The sequence below is a fragment of the Pipistrellus hanaki genome (genome assembly GCF_964339955.1).
Source record: "Pipistrellus hanaki genome assembly, chromosome: 12".
NCBI lineage: Eukaryota > Metazoa > Chordata > Mammalia > Chiroptera > Vespertilionidae > Pipistrellus > Pipistrellus hanaki.
Genome location: NC_140514.1, coordinates 12,579,638 through 12,598,876, shown reverse-complemented (window position 1 = coordinate 12,598,876; position 19,239 = coordinate 12,579,638). Strand labels below are relative to the sequence as shown.

The following is a 19,239-nucleotide window of genomic DNA, read 5'->3' as shown; positions in this document are numbered from 1 at the left end:
AGCTCAGTTAGTAGGTAATCACAACTAACTAAGATCAAGTTAGTGAGTTGGATGATCAAGCCAAGGGATTTTTCTTGAACACAATGCAAAATGAAAGGAGATGAAAACAGATGTTTTAACATCTAACAGAAGCTCCAGACAGCAAGGTTGAGAGAATGAAGAGGAAAAAAATATATTCAAAAATTAATCATTAAAGCTTCCAGAGGAAAGGAATTGGGTTATCTACTCCAATCAGGATGATGTCAGACTTTTTGTGAGCCTTATTAAATGATAGAAAACAGTGGGAAGTAAGTAGCTTTGAAATTCTGAGGGGGAAATGATTTGGAGTTTTAAATTTTGTTTTCAGCTTTAGTAGCCTCCAAAACTGAAAACACATTCCAGGCATTCTAAGATTCAAACATTTCTTGAAAGAAATTCCCTCAGGAGGACTAATAGAAGGACATCCTATATAATAAAAAGCTAATATGCAAATTGTCCCCTCAGGAGTTTGACCACATGTGCTGACCACGAGGGGGCAGCGCAGAAGGAAGGAAGGCCCCAGCTGGCAGCCAGCAGCCCTGGGAAGGAAGGCCCTGATTGACCCTGATCATCAGCCAGGCCTAGGGACCCTGCCTGTGCACAAACTTCGTGCATCAAGACTTTAGTAGGATATAAGAAATACTGATAAGCAAAGAAGCCAACAAACTTTAGGCACCTCCGCTGCAAGATTTTTTAGATATTTACAACAGTATACTATCTTTATTTTTCCCTAGCTGCTATTGTCTCTGTTTTCTGCTTTTTTGTCCATCTATTTGCATTTGTATGTACTATTAAGGAACCCAGCTTGCAGCATCACCCACCCTCGAATTGCCTAGGGATATTTTCCCATTGATTTTTAGAGAAGATGGAAGAGATAGGGAAAGACAAACAAATATCATCCTGAGAGGGACACATGGATTGGTTGCCTCCTGCATGAGCCCTGACCTGGGTCCACAGTGCAGCAGCTCCTGTGGCCACTGTAGGTCCAGCCCTGCCTTGCTCCCCAGGCCCCCACAGCCTGCTGGTGTGGCTTTACCTCACTCTTTGACCCCGAAGCCTGCTGGTCCAGCCCTGCCTCACTCCCCAGGCCCTATGCTGGTCTGGTCCAGCCTCCCTCTCCCACCCTTGAAGCAGCCAAGGCTGCTGCTGATCAGGTTCTCCCCCAGCACAGGCACTGGGAGGCCCCTGCTGCTCGACCCCGATGCTGCACTTGCAACTCCTCTTGTCCAGTCGACTTATTACGGTGTCCCAGCCTAATTTGCATATTACTTCTCTATAGATAGGTAGATAGATAGATATTTAGATAGAGATAGATAGATAGATAGATAAATTACTGGCTTGTTTTATCCATGTTTCAGGCAAAATTTCTGAGACCATCTTATTGGCTAAGATACCGTATTTTTTGGACCATAAGACGCACTTTTTTCCCCCCAGAAATGGGGGGGAAAAGTCCCTGCGTCTTATGGTCCAAATATAGCCTACACATATACTGTAAAAAAAAAGTTTTTTTACTTGCCCGGCTCTATGTGGTCTCTGTATGCTTGCCCGGCTCTAAAATGGTTCTAAATGCTGCTGTTTACTTTACAGGGTTGATTACATGTTTTTATGACTGTGATGTTGGATTTTAATGCACATAAAATATTTTAGGACACTATTTGTTTCAGAATCTTTTTTTCTTCATTTCCCTTCTCTAAAAACTGGTGCGTCTTATGGTCCGGTGCGTCTTATGGTCCGAAAAATACGGTAGTTCATGTGCTTGAGCCAAGCATTTCATGTTCCATAGACTGTTGAATAGACTTTAGATTGGCTGACTGCAGTTAGGTATTTACCACAGTATTTCTAGTAATTTCTGGCCAGGGAGTGATGGCTGGTGGATAAAACACAACTCTTTTAGGGCTGCCTCTTTGGTGACAAGGTTGATTTGCCTAGAGAAAGGGAATGTGATCACAATGTAAATGTGTTTGATGAATATGTTTATAGTCATTGCACATTTTCTCTTTTAAATAAAATCTAAAGAAGTAGCTAACATTGAAAATAGCTGTTGAATTTAGAGATTGAGTAGTACAGAAGTAGAATATTAAAGTCTGCTCATATACATGATTTGAGAACAATACGATAGTCTATCTCTTGTAGGTAGCTTGGTTAAAAAACCTATTTAATTATAATTGTTAAAATTTTGGTTGAGTTACTGATAATATTAGGGAAGGTTTTTTTTCTTTCTTTGATATTTTAATAGCTAGGTTTGGCTTGAAAAGAGGTTTTTGAGAATTTAGTAAACCCCAGAATTTAACAAACTCCTTTAAGAATATTTTCTGGTATGTGTGTTAATTTAACTCAAGATTTGTGCTGAGTTTAAAGTATGATATTCTTATTGTAGTAAATCATAATAAAACAAAAACTGAAATATTATATTCAATAATATGGATGTTGGCAATAAAATTGTATGTAAATGCTTGTTAAATTGATCCTAGGTTGGGCCATGCAGGCTGCTGCCTATATCTTCATTCATAGGAAATGGAAGGATGACAAGAGCCATTTTGAAGACATACTTGATTATTTTTGTGATATCCGTGAACCACTTCAACTTCTCATATTCCCAGAAGGGACTGATCTCACAGGTAAGGTAGCCTGAGTTTGGATTACAGAATTTTAAAAACTGAAAGGAATTTAGGGATTATCTAGTCCCATGGTTGGCAAACTGTGGCTCGCGAGCCAACATGTGGTTCTTTGGTCCCTTGAATGTGGCTCTAATTAGTATATTAGCTCTTTACTAAATTAGATTAGTAAGTGTTGTCCTGAAAAACAGAACCAAAAGGGTGTGTGTGTGTGTAGAAAGAGAAAGAAGTGAGGTCCACTCGCATTATGGAGGGTAATCTGCTTTACTGAAAGTCTACTGTTTTAAATATTAATCTCATTAAAAATACCTTCACAGAAACCTCTGGAATGTTTGGCCAATTTGACACATAAAATTAACCATCACAATTGGTATACCATAATTTTGGGTTGTTTCTCTGATTTGGAAAGATTTTCTAGGTTTTAACAAATAGAACCTTACATGCAATTAAACACCCTTGTACATAAAACTTCTTTATTTGAGTGCCTGGAGCTTTATATACAAAACAAAGTTCCTACTTACATGAAGCTTAAATTCTATGAGGAAAGTTATATAAAAATAATAAGTTAATAAAAATATGTTAGGTATTCATGAAGCTGTGCAGAAAAATAAAGATGAGAACAGAGTGATAGAAAATGGGCATAGTGTGCTATTTTTATAAAAGGTGATTAGATTTAGGTAGAAACCAAATGAACAAACCAGAAAACCATGTAGACATTGGGGGAGAAGGCATTCTAGGTAGAGGGAAGAACAAATACACAGACCCCGAGGTGGGAACATGCCTGGCTGGTTTGAGAACAGTAAAGTGGCCAATCCACCCATTGGAGTGGAAGCAAGGGCTGGCATTAGAGTGTTTCAGGGAGTGAGCTGACAGGACAGGAGGCTGTGGTAAGAAAGAGGGGTGCTTGTGCAGTTACCAGTAACCCCCGAATCTGGGTGTGGGTAGCTGAAGCGGGGATGGAGGGAAAAATCTACATCTCTAATCTCTCTGTCTCATTGTTTCTACCTACTCACATTGTGATTGGATGTTTTAGAACTACGGTATTTGGATTTGTATGAACAGTCTACAACAGAATTCAGTTGGTCTTCAGTTCCCTAAAGTCTGTGACGAGCGGGAAGAGCAAACTGAAGAGTAGTTAACTACTCATCCTTTTAGTGTCCCTGAGCTTCCTCATCCCATGTAAACTGTCAATAAAATAGTATTTTATTCTCTGTGCCCAGGATATTCTCCTCAGATGAGTGTGAAAGGAGCTTACTACTTTTCATGTTTAGGCCTTTACTTTTGACTTGCTGGGAAACTCTGAGTATTTAGTTATTTGTCTCAATTTCTCATTTATTTAAAAAAAACAATAACGTATCTTTTATAGGAGTGTTCTTTGAATATTTTGAATCCATATCTGGTGTTTTTAGGTATGGGGGACTTCGTGGTCTTAAATTTACTCCCAGGAAAGTTGTGTGTGTCTATGCCTTTTTCTTATGTCTTGGAATAGTTATACATTTCAGGATGCAGCTGAGATTGCAGGTTCTAACATCTGCTGTCATCAGAAGCTATTTCATGATCTCCTCCAGGGGTTGAGGCCAGATTTCTGAACACTTTACTTTTTCCAAATATATTTGCTGAATCATGGGTTTGGTTCTTCTTGGAACTTATAAAGTTACTTCATGGAATGGAAAAAAGTTTTTGCCAACAGTTAGAGCACATATTTAACTTTGTAACTGTATTCAGCCAAACCATGTTAAGATGTTTGTACAGGATGTGCTAATCATGTGCCCAATCTGTTGTGGAGTGGTTTTGGTTAGTAATATTAGCATGCTCTGAGCAAGGAAGATATATCACTTTGCATTAAAGCCCTAAATTATTGGGTTGAAAAAAAGTTGATATATGTTTGGCAGATTGCTAGTTATTTCTTCTGTATATCTAAATCCCTTTGTTTTATTAGTATCTTATATTTTAGTATTTAAAGTTTTATTAATTAAAGACTATCTTAAAATTTTCATTTATTAGGATTTTATTTCAGTATTCACTGAATATAGACTTTTATGAAATCTCTTAAAGAATTTTAAAGATAAATCTATAAATCATTATAAAAAGGTTATTAATACCTTATAAATTTTTTAGAATTCCAATAATTCTCAGATATTTTGTAGGAATTTACTAAAGTGTTTATATCTTCTCATTTGACTCACAATACTATACTATACTCAGTAATTACAGAAAAATTAACTGCCATTTTTATTAAAGAAATCCTGTAGTGTTTCCTTACCTCAGATTATCTCCCTTTATTTTATGGGTCCTAATGGTCTATTGTTTTGTTTAGAAAACAGCAAGGCCCGAAGTAATGAATTTGCTGAAAAGAATGGACTTCAGAAATATGAATATGTCTTACATCCAAGAACTACAGGCTTTACTTTTGTAGTAGACCGTCTAAGAGAAGGTAAGTACCCATTTCAAAGTGGCAAAAATTGCTAACCTTTATATATACATATTCCTTTAGAATTTACAAAGCACTTCTTTATATTTATAGATTCCATAATGAGACATTATATTTTTTCACTAAGTTGAGCCCATGTATTAAAATATTATATATTCTTTAGAAATATAAAAGATATCTTTAAAAGAACAAAAATGTTCCCCTCCCTTTTTAGAATAGACAGAAAAATGATATCTACAGTTAAGCTATCATTCCATTTTTAAATGTTCTCAAAGCAGCAAAACTGTCTTGAAAGTATCATACTTATACTATAATTCTTTATAGTTTAAAAATATTTTTATTTATTAATCCACTCCAACAAATGATTGTGGTTGGTAGAAAGGCAGTAATGCTTCTTCCATTTTATATTTAAATAAAACTGGCATCTAGGGTGGTGAGTAAAGTTTTGTAGGTCAGAGATAGAACCTCATTCGTCTGCTTCCTAGTTTGTGGCTCATGTTACTACTTCACACTTGCTTCTTCTAGAGCCTTGTCTATTGAAGCAGCAGTTGCCAACTGGTGGTCTGCTGACCACTGGTGGTCCATGAAGTCCGAAAGGTTGGCAACTGCTGGTTTAAGGAAACCTTTGGAGCAGCGGTCCCCAACCAGTGGTCCAAAAGGTTGGCGATCGCTGTGTTGAAGGGACAAGGTTATTCCATTGATGATACTGTACCCAACACCCATTTAAATGTTTGAGTTTTTGATGTTTTTATGTCAAAAACTAATTGTATATTTTACTATAGCTGCAGATTTGTATATTTATATTAATGTGTTCGTAAAAGGAACTATCCAAAAACATGCTGAAGTGTTAATTAATTTCACAAGAACAATTCAAAGCCCAGAGTCACCTAGCAGAAGAAAAATCTTGTTTGCATGTTTCTGCTTTCCACTCTAATTTCTGGCAAACCATATTGTATAATGGTGACATCTATGACAAATTATCACTTTAATCTGGCAATTGCTTCCTTGTCACAAAACTGCTTATTCCTAACATGAAAGGCCTTGAAACATTATGTAAGTATATGTAAGTATAAAGTTCTGTGTTCTTTCCTTAAATGACATTGTTGTTTCATTAGGATTTAATGTGCTTTAATATATTAAGTCTAAGCTCAGTTAATGCACCCTGCCAAAATGAGGCATCTTTACAGCTAAGTACCCGTGGTTTTAAAGAAGTATACAGTCAATCTGAAATTACAGTAAAAACTGAAAATGTGGACCCTGTTAGTTTGTCTTGCTTTCGGGATTCTGTGTTTATAGATAGTATGAAATGGATGTGTGGGCTTGACAGTTGTATTGTGTATGAAGAGCAAGTGTCCGTCCACTCATAGAACTCATGGAGATGCAGCTCTGTGTTCCCATGACAGGCACGGGAGGCACAGAGATACTAAAGCAGTGATGCTCTTTTACTTTTTCTTTTTCTTTTTCTTTTTTTTTAATGTTGTACAACTTATTGTGGTTTCCAGTTCAGAATCCCTCTTCTCATTTGACAATATGTTTTCTTATTTCTTCACATAATCTGGTATTTTATAGTATTTAATGATATTATTAAAGGTATTTCTGATATCATGGAACACATTCATCTCCTGGATTTCTCTGTTAGTATAAGTATGCTGTTAGAACACATCTTTTGCTAATAAAAATCTTTGTAAATGTAGGCAGAATCATTGAGAGCTTATTTTATAGTGGATAAAGATATATCTATAGTTCTGAAATCTGGAAAATATTTTAGTAGAGAATTGATTTATCACTGTGCAGCATGTGATTTACTTAGTCATCACTCAGAGTACTAGTCAATAACCACGGTATGCCATTTTCTTGCCAGAAGTGGCAACTGATGCCCCGCCCCCCACTATGTGCCAATAAAAGACACATGTCATGCCCTAGCTGGTTTGGCTCCGTGGATAGAGCATCGACCTGGGGACTGAAGGGTCCCAGGTTCAATTCCAGTCAAGGACACATGCATGGTTGTGGGTTTGATCCCCAGCAGGCAACCTACCAATGATTCCCTCTCATCATTGATGTTTCTGCCTCTCCCATCCTATCTTAAATTAATAAAAATGTAAAAGAAAAAAGAAAAAAAAAAAGACACATGTTAGATGATTCTATTTGCTGCAGTTAGAAAAGTAGAATGGAACCTATTTACTATAATAATAATAGAAATAATAAATATGATGACAATAATTACTTTAGCAACAGCAGTTAACATGTATTGAGTATTTGCTAAGTACCAGGCATTATGCTAAATATTCTGCCAATTAATCCTCACAACTCTACTTAATAGTTACCTATTGATATTTAACTTGTAGAGCAAAAGTGAAACAGAAATTAAGGTGAAGCTCATCAGAGTTACTGGAATATGATTTGTCTGACTGAGTAGCCATGCTCTTTCTACTATAACATGGTGCCTTTCATATTTGTAGCATGATTGTGTTAATAAAGCACCTTTGTAATAATAGTGATATGATTTTCTTCAAGAAAATATTTTTAAAAAGGAAAAAAAAGCCTAAGTGGTCATAAGATCATAGAGGGATGGTGGTCACAAGGGAGGTGATTATGATGCTGCCTGAAATAACAAGGGGAAAAGACAAGGGGAGCTGGCACAACCTAAGGAGGTGTCAGGTGGAGAGTGAGGGCAGCTCTGCTTTAGGCAGGGTTTTGGGAAGGGCTGGTGTCGTCAGTAAACAGAAAAAGTTTCATAAAAAATCAGGAGTGAAGGGGATCTTAGAGGTCACCTAGGCCCGAGTATCCTTTTAGAAAAGGAATCTGACTCAGAAAGGGCCCAGCACAATTTTCTGGTCTTTACGCCCCTGAGATCTGCTTCTGATAATTTGAAATAGAATTGTACACCTAAAACTATATAACTTTATTAACCAGTGTCACCCCAACAAATTCAATAAAAATTCTAAAAAGAAGCTGCTGTTAAAACAAATGACCATTATAAATAAATACACTAATGAAATCCTGGAGACCACATACTAAAACCAATTACCATTAAGTAACATCTTTATTGCTCACACATATAACTGAATTCATTGTTGCTGACATCCAATAGTTAGCACAAATGGGAAATGAGAGGTTTATGACATTAAGAAGTTTAGGATAAAAAGTCTTACTAGGAAGCAATGAATAAGAAAAAAATGCAAATTCTTTCTGCTCCGAGAAAGTTGGAGATGCTATATACTGTCTTTAGCAGTCTTTTAGCAGCATGGTTAGATTATTTTAGCAGCATGGTTAGATTATTTAATTTCTTGAACTTTTTGCTTTGTACATAACTATCTACTGATAATCCCAGTCTGTGTCTTGCCTATAGTGGCTATACTGTGGGGAGTAAAGATGGCCAACAGCCACCACTCTATGTGGCTCGGTTGCACTTATCTTAGTTGGTGTGTCCCCTTCCTCCCCGCCCGCCCGGCCCCCCCCCCCCCCCCCAGGGTTGCATTTCAAAGATCCTTTCTAACAGCCAGCATGTTCTAGGAGGCCAGGAAGAAAGACAGACAAACTATTACTAAAATATTGGGTGCACTAAATGCCATGTACTCTGACCTTTTCATGTGACTTTTTATTGCTGGAGACTATTTATGAAATAGGATGAGACCTTTCCCTTATGTTAAAAAATGTAATTGTACAGTATATTTTTGACATTTGCTAGAATATTTTTGGAGACCTTTTACATTTCCCCAAATTTGCAGATATCTTTGTAGCATAGCAGTTGACCCTCTTCGGGGCCAATTTTGCAAAGAATGAACCTTTTCTCTGTTTATGGTGATGAATAAATACAACAAAAGCTAAGTGAAATTTGGATACTGATAAGTGGGGAAAGCATACAGATCAACTAAAAGACTTGGTTCTACGCATTATGAAGCAGAAATGAATCAAATTTACTTCAGCAAAATTATGCCAGACCATCTGTCAAAGACCTCTTTGGAGCCATGTTGAATTTTTGAATGCCATAGTACAGCTTTAGATAATAAATGGCATTTATATTGGTTTTTCTTTGTTCTCATTTTAGTTCATTCTCTGCCTTCTCTCATAGCAAAAAAGTCTTAGATACTCACTTTAAGACAGATCTTGTCATTGATTTAATTTTTAAAAAAAGTTGTGATAGCCTTAATGAAAAATGATAGAAGCCCTATATTCTGTACATAAAATCAACCATCTAACATTTATCAAGTACCTACCTATGCCAGGCATTGAGTTGTTCACATGTTTCTTTCCCCTACCCATATAGTAGACCGCCCAGGACCACTCAGACCTGCTGAGTCACAGTCTGGTGGTGGGGTCCTGGGCTCACAGGTACCCCAAGAGCCACTTTCACACAGATCGCTGCCCTAGATGGTGGTTTGCATCGCACTACACTCAGGAGCTGACTCACTTTAGCAACTTGCCCAGGGTCAAATGGCTGCTAAATAAAGGCACCATGACTTAAATCCAGGTCTGTTTGATGCCAAAGCCCATGTTTTTCTTTTTTTTTTTTTTTAAATATATATTTTATTTATTTTGTACAGAGGAAGGGAGAGAGATAGAAAGCTAGAAACATCTATGAGAGAGAGTCATCGATCAGCTGCCTCTTGCACACCCCCTACTGGGGATATGCCCGCAACCAAGGTACATGCCCTTGACCGGAATCGAACCCGGGTCCCTTCAGTCCCCAAGCCGACGCTCTATCCATTGAGCCAAACCGGTCTCGGCAGCCCATGTTTTTCACACTTTGTAATATGTTAACAGTTTTTCTATTGCAAATGCTATAAAAATGTCATCTTGTAGGTTTTTCCCCCCTTCTCTTTCTAAGATTTCTCCTTAGTATACTTAGCTGTACTGCACATTTTGTTAAGTGGGAAAATACATTCAGGATATCCTTTTGGTAAGCTTTTATTTTCCTGGATCCTCTCTTTACCAGCCTCTCCTCCATTTCTCTAATCCTTAAAGTAAAACAAAATTAAAAAAAAAAAAATGCTGCTCAAACTATCTGTCTTTTCAAATTTTGGTTCTATTTTCCCCCCACCAACTTTCAGAAAAAAATAGCCTAACAACTTGATTTTCTCACACTACCTCACTTCATACAAAAACAAAAACAAAGGATATTTAATTACTATAAAAACAACATATTTGTTGTTTAAAAAAGGAATATTAATTACAAAGAAGAAAAAGGTATTCATAATCATTTCAATCACTTCTCAGAAATAGCCATTGCCTGCTTTGTGACACACAGTTTTACCACGTTTATTTCTTTCTTTCTTTCTTTCTTTCTCTTTCTTTCTTTCTTTCTTTATTTTACCACGTTTTTAAATAGTCAAACAAAATTGGGGTCAAAACAGATATTTTGTTTCATAAAGTTTTTATAACTTACTGTAACATACACATTTTGTTGTTATCCTTACATAATTTTTATAGGTGTGATATGTTAATGTATGCATGATAGTCTTTCAGATAGAGTGACCAGTGTTTAATCCCCTATTGTTCAAATTGTTTCCAACCTTATTAATAATACCAAAGCTTGCATGAATTTTTATATAAATGCCCACGAGTGTGAAAGGTAGCCCTGGATGATGATAAGTGCATGTCTTATGGCACATAAATAAATTCTCAAAATATACGTTCTATTGGTTCTATTATCATTTTCATAGATGAGTAAAAATTATATACACCCATTTTACTCATTAAAAAAGCTTGTCTGTGCTTAAATATCGATGTCCTATTACAGGGTTTATATTGCTTTCTCAAGTAACCTGCTGAAAAATGCTGATAACTGATACAAACTATGTTTATTTTAAAATCCCAGAATTGTGGAAGAAGCTTTGTAAGTAAGATTTGTGGCACTGCCTTTGAGTGATAACTCTCTATAGACAGTAGACTGACTATAAAGAATGTTGTTACATACACTAAAATGTTCTGTCAGATTTCCCTCTGAAGACAACAACCCGTAGTTGTCAGGTGTTAACATACTAAGTGACAGCTACGCACTAAATTTTATGTTCTTATAATGTTGTTTTGGAGCATAATATAAGCGTTTCAGTGCATGTGCAGAAATGTATGTAACAATATACTTTAGCTTCCTGTTCACATGAAAATCAAAATTTATTCTCACTGAAGATGAAATGTTGGCCTGAATCTACTAGTAAACCCTGTGGATCCTTGAATCCAGAAATTCATCTTAACAGGAGCTCATGCTTGTCTTTGTTTTTTTCTAGTGTACAATTTCATTGTGCATATATTACATTTCTTTTTTGGGTTTGTCCAAAAAAGCTATACCTTGTTTCTCCTTTATTCTGGGCATGTATCCATTTCATTATTTATAAAGGTTGTGCCTTTTCTCTTTTGGCTTTATAGATTTTTTTTCTTCCTTATTCAAAATAACCTTTCTGTATTTTTTCCCCTCCCAGTTGCTAGGACCTTTTCTCTTAAAAATAAATAAATAAATTGGTGTTTGTTTTGTGTATTGCAAGGGTATAGTTTAAACAATATTGACCTTGCTGGTGTGTGTGTGTGTGTGTGTGTGTGTGTGTGTGTATGTATGTATGCATGCACCTACAAAGCAAGTTCATGTGTCTTTACATTTTAAAAATATATTTTGATAAAAAGTCAATCCCATAAGAATATGAAACTAAATACAGAAATTGTTTACTTATTAATGATGAAAATTGTTTGAACAGCTTTCTAAAATGAACATTTTTTCATTTTATTCTGCATAATTATATTTTATATAGATTATAACATAATAATATAAAATTGTATGATCTATATATATTATTGCCTGTGTTCTGTTAACATGGGAACCCTACACTGATCATCTGATTGCTGGAAGCACCCAAACTCACTTTGTCATAGAACCTGAACTGAGTAGAACAAGCCCTGGTACAGTTATCATAAGCTGGCTGCCATGTACTGCATATAGCACAGGATGTTGAAAGTATGTTAGTGCCTTTCCAGTTCGCCTGCTTTCTCCTAACAAAGTCATGTAGGAGAGGAACACATATAGGTCCTCAGTGGCTTTAACTCCCTGTATAGAAACTATTACACTCGACCACATGGAACAAATTCCAAGTATTGTCCTGCCTGGTAAGATGACTGACTTAGAGAAGCTGTCAGAGCATACACAAAGCATGCATAAACACACAGCATGCCTATGTTAGTGTATTTATCTTGTGACAGTTATAACTTAATGCAAATACTTGTCATTGTGTGTTAGTCATCTTTTTTATGAGGAATGATAATTTAAAGAAAAATTAAAGTAATATGACCACTAACATACATTTATTTCTTAATCTTTGCTTTGTCAATTACCTTTTCTAGTTAGAGTCTCATTTGAATGGAATAACTAACAGTAATCTACAATGTGTTGGATTCTTTTTATCCTAATATTTTACATAAAAAAAATTGCTCTTACATCTGATAACAAGAGTCATGTTTGTGCCATTTGTCTTTTATTCTCTCTGTTCATGTTCCATATCTCTTTGTGGTGACCAAAATACTTTTCTAACAAAAACTTGGGCCCTGGCTGGTTTGGCTCAGTGGATGGAATGTTGGTCTTCGGACTGAGGGGTCCCAGAATCAATTCTGGCCAGGGGCACATGCCTGGGTTGTGGGCTCGATCCCCAATGGGGGGTGTGCAGGGGAGGCAGCTGATCAGTGGTTCTCTCTCATCATTGATGTTTCTATCTCTCACTCTCCTTTTCTCTCTGAAATCAATAAAAATATATTAAAAAAACAACGGGTGATTCCTTTTTATTACATATAACACATTTTAAAATGCTACAAAACACTGAGGATTTTTAGACTTCTAAAACAACCAGCCTTGGATACTGTGAAGGTGCCACACAATTTCTTAGAGGCTAAATTTGAGAAATTTGTGTTGAGCATTATTTGCTGTATCTGCATGTTAATAGCTGCTTTCTTTGAAGTGATTGATTTTATCTGCCTAAACTGCCCATTCTTTGGATTACTTTTGATTTGTATAAATGTAGTCTGAAAGTAGTTTGGGATTCCATTTAGAAACTTCGACAAAACTTTTAAGAATGTTTTACAAAAGTTTAAAAATCCTGTATTCATAGTTTATGATCCACATCTTCCCTGTTTGCTCATAGATTTGAAATAGCCTTTAGCAGAAGATAAAATAAGGAAAACTTGGCTCACTGTTCCAAAGCCAGGTGTTCAAGTATGTGTGCACAGGACTTTATTATCCAAGCTTAGAAAAGCTGCTGTAGTCAAATGTGAACCTTAGCAGTGACCTTCTTAGTCATCAAGGTCTTCCTATATTTTACTCACTGCATTGGTTCTGACTGAGTTTGGTCAACCACTTATTCCTTAAATCTGGACAACAAACTATTCCAGTCTTTGCAGACTGCTCTTAGATGTCATTCTTATAAAAGGTCTACTACTTGGCCATGATATGCTTCCACTCAGGAGAGGAACTTGATACTGTTGGTGTGAGTACATGGAAAGTACAGGAGTCCCCATTTAACATTTCCAGTAGATTCTTGGAACTGTGGCAAAATGACACAATAGCAAACCTGTTTTACCATAGGCTAAACACAAAGGTTAAGTTCCAACAGCCTCCTATCAATGTCATAACAAGACAAACTACAAAATGACATCGTTCGAGGATCTGCTGTACTTGGAACATTTTTTCTCTGTCATAAGACTTTCATCTACCGTGTTTCCCCGAAAATAAGACCTATTTACAGGTTTCCTTCTGAGTGAAATATAAGGCATCCCCCCGAAAATAAGCCCCCCCCCCTCCCCCCCCCCCCCCCCCCCCCGGCTCTGTCTCAGAATGAAAATTAATTTACCATAAACTGGTCGCTAGGGCCTCCCCGACTGGCGTCTAGCAACCAGTGACATTACGCGGAGTCCTGATGTCATTGCTGTGTGGAGGTGGAGCGGAGGTCGGAATGAGCGGTGAGCGCAGGGCGGGAGAGAGGAGGAGACTTTCACAGATGCCTGTAGAAGAACAGGAGGATTAGAGTGGATGGGACGTGGCGAAGGTGCTGAGTGCTGGTCTGTCTCTGGTGACACTACCTGATGCTCGCGGCCGCCCTCATGATGACTGAAGGTTCTCAGTCAGTGGCAGACCATGCTCCAGCCCAGATCCAGGCCCCAGCAAGCCCAGTGACAGTCCCCAGGCAGGCCCCAGGGGGTAAATGTCTGATAAAGGGGTAGGGGGGATGTCTGGTGAAGGTGTTCAGTGGCACAGGGGTGGGGGGAGAGGGATCACTTAAAATGACACAGGAGGATCAGAGAGGGCAATCAAAATGACACAGGAGGGTCAAAAGGGGTTACTAAAATGGTAATCCCCCCTCTGATTCTCCTGTGCCATTTTGATTTCCCCCTCTGATCCCCCCTGTGTCATTTTAAGTGATCCTCCTCCCCCCACCTTGATACCCCAATTCCTTTTTTTTACCCCTAGAAATGAGCGCAAAAAGAAAAAGCTACTCCGTGGAGTACAAGAAAGGAATCATGGAAGACTCTTGGGGCCAAAATCTTACTATTTTCTGCAAAGAGAAGATGTTTAGTATCCGATTGGTCCGAAAATGGCGAGCAGAGTATGGTAACCTCATTGAACAAGTGGACAAGGGAAATGCTAAAAAGCGCAAGTGTGGATCAGGTCGGCAACCATTATTTTCCAAGCTGGAAGACCTGATCTGTGAATGGGTTGTTGACAGGAGAGCAAAGGCTTTGGTTGTGAATAGGGCTCAGATTCAAGAATTTGCCCTTGCAATGGCACCACAGTTTGACATAGCCCCTGAAGACTTCAAAGCATCACAACACTGGCTGGATAATTTCCTTCAGCGAAGTGAACTGTCTTTAAGAAAATCTACCGGTACTACATTGTTTAGGTTGGAAGATACTCAAGATATTAAGCGAGCACTTGCATTCAAGTCCTTTATTGATGATGCTGACTTCTCTAAATACAATCTTTCCAACATGATTGCTATGGATGAAACTGCAGTGTTTATGGGCCAATCATCTCAAACAACAATTGAACAGCGGGTGCCTCCTTAGTGTACATTCCCTCCACTGCTTACGAAAGTGCACGTGTTTCCTGTATTTTGGCAATTCGTCTGGATGGCACTAAAATCCCACCTTTAAAAATTTCTAAGGGCAAGAAGGAAAAGATTGAATGTGTTTTGGGTGTTTTTATTCTTGAAACTGAAAAAGCATGGGCCACACAAGCAGTTATAAGGAAGTGGGTCGATTTAATGCTGCTGCTTGTTATGCGAGGGAGCCAAAGAGGACTGCTAGTCTGGGATGCAGCCAGCACTCACCGCGCTAAAGACATGAAGACATTTCTTCACGAAAGAAAAATAGATGAGATAATGATTCCCGCAGGAATGATGGCCTATCTCCAGACTCTTGATATTGCAATAAACAAGCCATTCAAAGACAATTTGCGTATGGAAATTAATGACTACATTGAAAATAGAATGGAGAGAAATCAGCGTGGAAACTTTGTGAAACCTAAACTGCAAGAAGTTGTGACTTGGGTAAAGAATTCATGGGAGAAAATCACTGACAGTTGCATTGCAAATGCACTGCGAGCAGGCTACCTTGACAAGAAGTACTCATTTAAAGTCAGTGCTATTGCTAAACATGAGAGATTTGGTCCACAGATTCTGAAAGAAATGGAGTCACAAGAAATTCACCAGGAAATTCAGGAATTGGATTGTTATGATGATGTTCCAGAAGAGGATGACATGATTGTCATTGAATAAATGAGTAAATTCTTGATACTGTAGGATTCACAGTTTGTCTGGTTTGTGTTGACAACTACCGTACTACTGTACCGTATACAGGTAATAAATTCCTTTTCTTTTCATTTAACAGTAAATGTGTACGCTATTCTTCTTTATGGAAAAATAAGACATCCCCTGAAAATAAGACCTAGCGCATCTTTGGGAGCAAAAATTAATATAAGACACTGTCTTATTTTCGGGGAAACAGGGTAGAACAGAATTTTAACAACCACAATTGGTTAATAATAAACCGAAACAAATTTTTCAAATAGTTTACCAGTTAGTTTTTGTTAGACTAATTATTAATAACTTTTCTGATCAGTAAAAACATCACTAATATATTGATTCCAATATTAGTTCCTTCGGTAATTCAAGTAGTCTGTAGCCACCTCCTATGTAACTAAACAGTCATAATAACGAAGGCTTTTTTTTAATACAGAGGCTCCTTGACTGTTGATAAGTTTATGTCCTGGTAAACCCATTGTAAGTTGAAAATACTGTAAATTGAAAATGCATTTAATACCCCTAACTTATTGAACATCATAGTTTATCTTAGCCTACCATAAACATGCTCAATATGCTTAGATTAGCTGATAGTTGGGCAAAATCATCTAACACAAAGCCTATCTACACTAATAAAAGAAAAACATGCAAATGCAAATTAACAATCACTCCACTACACCCACAAGCAACACCCACCAATCAATCAGGAGCAAATATGCAAATTAACCCAACCAAGCTGGTGGCTGGCCAAGGACCTGGAGCAAGCAGGAGGCTTGGGTTGCTCCCAGTGATGGAGGAAGTCAAGCTTCTTGCCCTGGCCGGCCCTGGCCTCTGCTCAAAGCTACAAGTTTCAATTATAGAAGTAATATAAATCCTAGATACTTGCTTCTAGCCAGTCCTGGCCCCCGCTCAAGGAGATGCTGAAAAAATAAAAATAGGAAGGACTGGGACCTTGGGTCGCTGGGGGTGGGGTGGGGGGGGGATAATCAGGCCAGGATGGGATGGCAGGGGCCATTGGGGGTAAGCAGACCAGCAGGGGGGCCAGTTGGGGGTGAGCAGGACAGTGGGGGGGGGGTTGGAGTGAGCAGGCTAGCAGGGGGGCAGTTGGGGGTGAGCAGACTGGCACAAGGGACAATTGGAGGTGATCTGGCTGTCGGGGGGGGGGGGCGGTGTTGGGGAGGGGTAGGCCAGCAGGCAGAGTAGTTAGGGGCAATCAGGCAGCAGGCAGGCAGGTGAGCAACGGGAGCCAGCAGTCCCAGATTGTGAGAGGGATGTCCGACTGCCAGTTTAGGTCTGATCCCTGTAAAACTGCAATAGGATATCCTTCAAGGGGTCCCAGATTAGAGAGGGTTCAGGCCAGGCTGAGGAAACCCCTTTATGCACGAATTTCATGTACCAGGCCACTAGTTTTATAATAAAGTGTTGAATAACTTATTTATTATGCATATCACTTTTGCCCATCATAAAGTAAAAAAAAAAATAAAATTGTAAGTTGAGCCACTCCAGGGATGGACATTGGTGAGAATTGAATTTAGGGAAGACTTTATAGGAAACGTTGAATTCTTTTTAGACTTAAACAGAATTTAGGCAGAGAGAACTGTACTTTGAATTAGATCTTTAGGAATGTGTTGCAGATCCAACAGTGGAGACAGGCCTGAGTGGAGTCCAGAGTCCATCTTTTCAAGTGGTAAGACCTATAGTTAGATAATCTAACAAAGTAAGGAAAAAAAAGAAATCAGAAGTGGTGAGAGTTGTAAAGATATCATTTATGACTCTGTAAGTACTCTGGAACTGGTGAGTAAATTATTCCCTGCTTAGTATACCAAGGAAGTTGATTATCTTCCTAAGCAGTTTACTACTTTGTTCTCAGATAAAAATAAGATCTGTTGGCTTTATCACCATCGTAGTCATCACAAAATAGTCTTCTTTTGAGATTTCTGCATTAATTATGTTCAGATCAGAGGAAGACTCAGTAAAAGTAATTGCATCTCATGTTTTTTTATATCTCAATCCACAAGTGAGGTATTTACAGACTGTATAATGGCGCATAGTAGGAAAAAGTATGATTCATCATAATTATGAAGCTTTTTCTTAGGAGAGAGTCCATGGGGAAATGTCTTAATTCTGTTTTTACAAATGGTTTTGAGACTTTTTAAAAATATCTTGCCTTTTCTGTATATGGCTGCAAATGTTCATAATTTTATATTTGCAAATTTTGGTTTGACATGAATTAATCTTTCAGCAATATTGGCCTGTTTGCAAGGTTAGATACTCATGGACTTTATGGGTTTATTCTTGAAAACATCAGCACTGCATCTGAAATAGAAGAGTCACTGAGTGCAGCAACCTGGATGTATTTGTTGACCTTACAGAAAATAGGGTCACAGGAATGGGCGTGTCAGAGCCAGATTTGAGTGGCGGGAACATGAATGTGAATAAGTAAAGCTAGAAAGTATAGATGATTCTTATAGGGAGTAAGGGCTGGAGAGTATTGGAGTAGTGAGTGCAAGGAAGCCACTTCAGGGATGATTTAGGGGAGGTGCATATTTTTAAAAGTTGAGCAAATTCAATAGAGGGAAAAACTGGAAGTGAAATGAGTTCATGATGGAGCAGATTTTTTGAAAAATTAGGAGGGGATATAAACAAAGTTAAGGGAATTCCTCATTTTCTAAGGCAAGGCTGGACATGATACTTGATTTGGTGGAGTAGGTAGTGAGGAATGAGAGATTACTTGATTGAAAGACTGTTCTCTCTGTCAGATCAGAGGTTACATATTCTGATGATGATAGAGGGTGGGGAGAGGGCAGGTTGGTCAGTGAAAGTTTGTAAGAGTCACTGTGAAAATGAGAAAAGGAAGCTGATGAAAACAAGTAAAAGCATTGCTGAGCTCTCTGACCTCCAGCCCTGCCTGACTTCCCACCATAGCTTTAAGCTCCATGCAGAGTGGTGGCTCACATTGCCCGCACTGGCCTCACTCCCTGTTATCATTCGCAACACTCCCAGTCCTTCTGGTTTGGTTCTAGTCGGCCTGTTTTTTTATGCCCGGCTCGGGTACATTGTCAGCTGGAAGTGCTTTCGATCCCCCTCCAGTCTTCTATAGCGATTGAACCACTCTTAAGATAAATCATATAGTTTGCAAATATATTTTATCTTCCTTCCTAGATTATAATTCCCTTTGGGGCAAGAATCATGGGTTTTCTAGTGTCTGTGTTTCTGTTTCTGTTCTCTGCCTAGGGCAGTGCTATTTTTTTCAATAAACAGTGAATGAATAAATCAATGAATGAAGCAAATCCACTACAACCAAATTGTATGAGAGCCATAGACCTCTATAGGAAGGTAAAGTATCTCAGGATTCTTTATCAGGTTAATAACCCACAGGTATCAATTTGAGAATATTATTTTG

At 38.0% G+C, this 19,239-nt stretch overlaps 1 protein-coding gene across 2 annotated transcripts in view; it reads left to right on the top strand.

The window, feature by feature from the left end:
* The window catches only part of LCLAT1 (lysocardiolipin acyltransferase 1), a 157,104-nt gene that overhangs the window by 113,169 nt on the left and 24,696 nt on the right, over window positions 1-19,239 (top strand). For both annotated transcript variants that reach the window (XM_084900185.1, XM_084900186.1), the window contains exons 4-5: window positions 2,490-2,636; window positions 4,951-5,067. In XM_084900185.1, coding sequence (XP_084756311.1) covers window positions 2,490-2,636; window positions 4,951-5,067 — 264 coding nt within the window. The remainder of the gene's footprint in view (window positions 1-2,489; window positions 2,637-4,950; window positions 5,068-19,239) is intronic.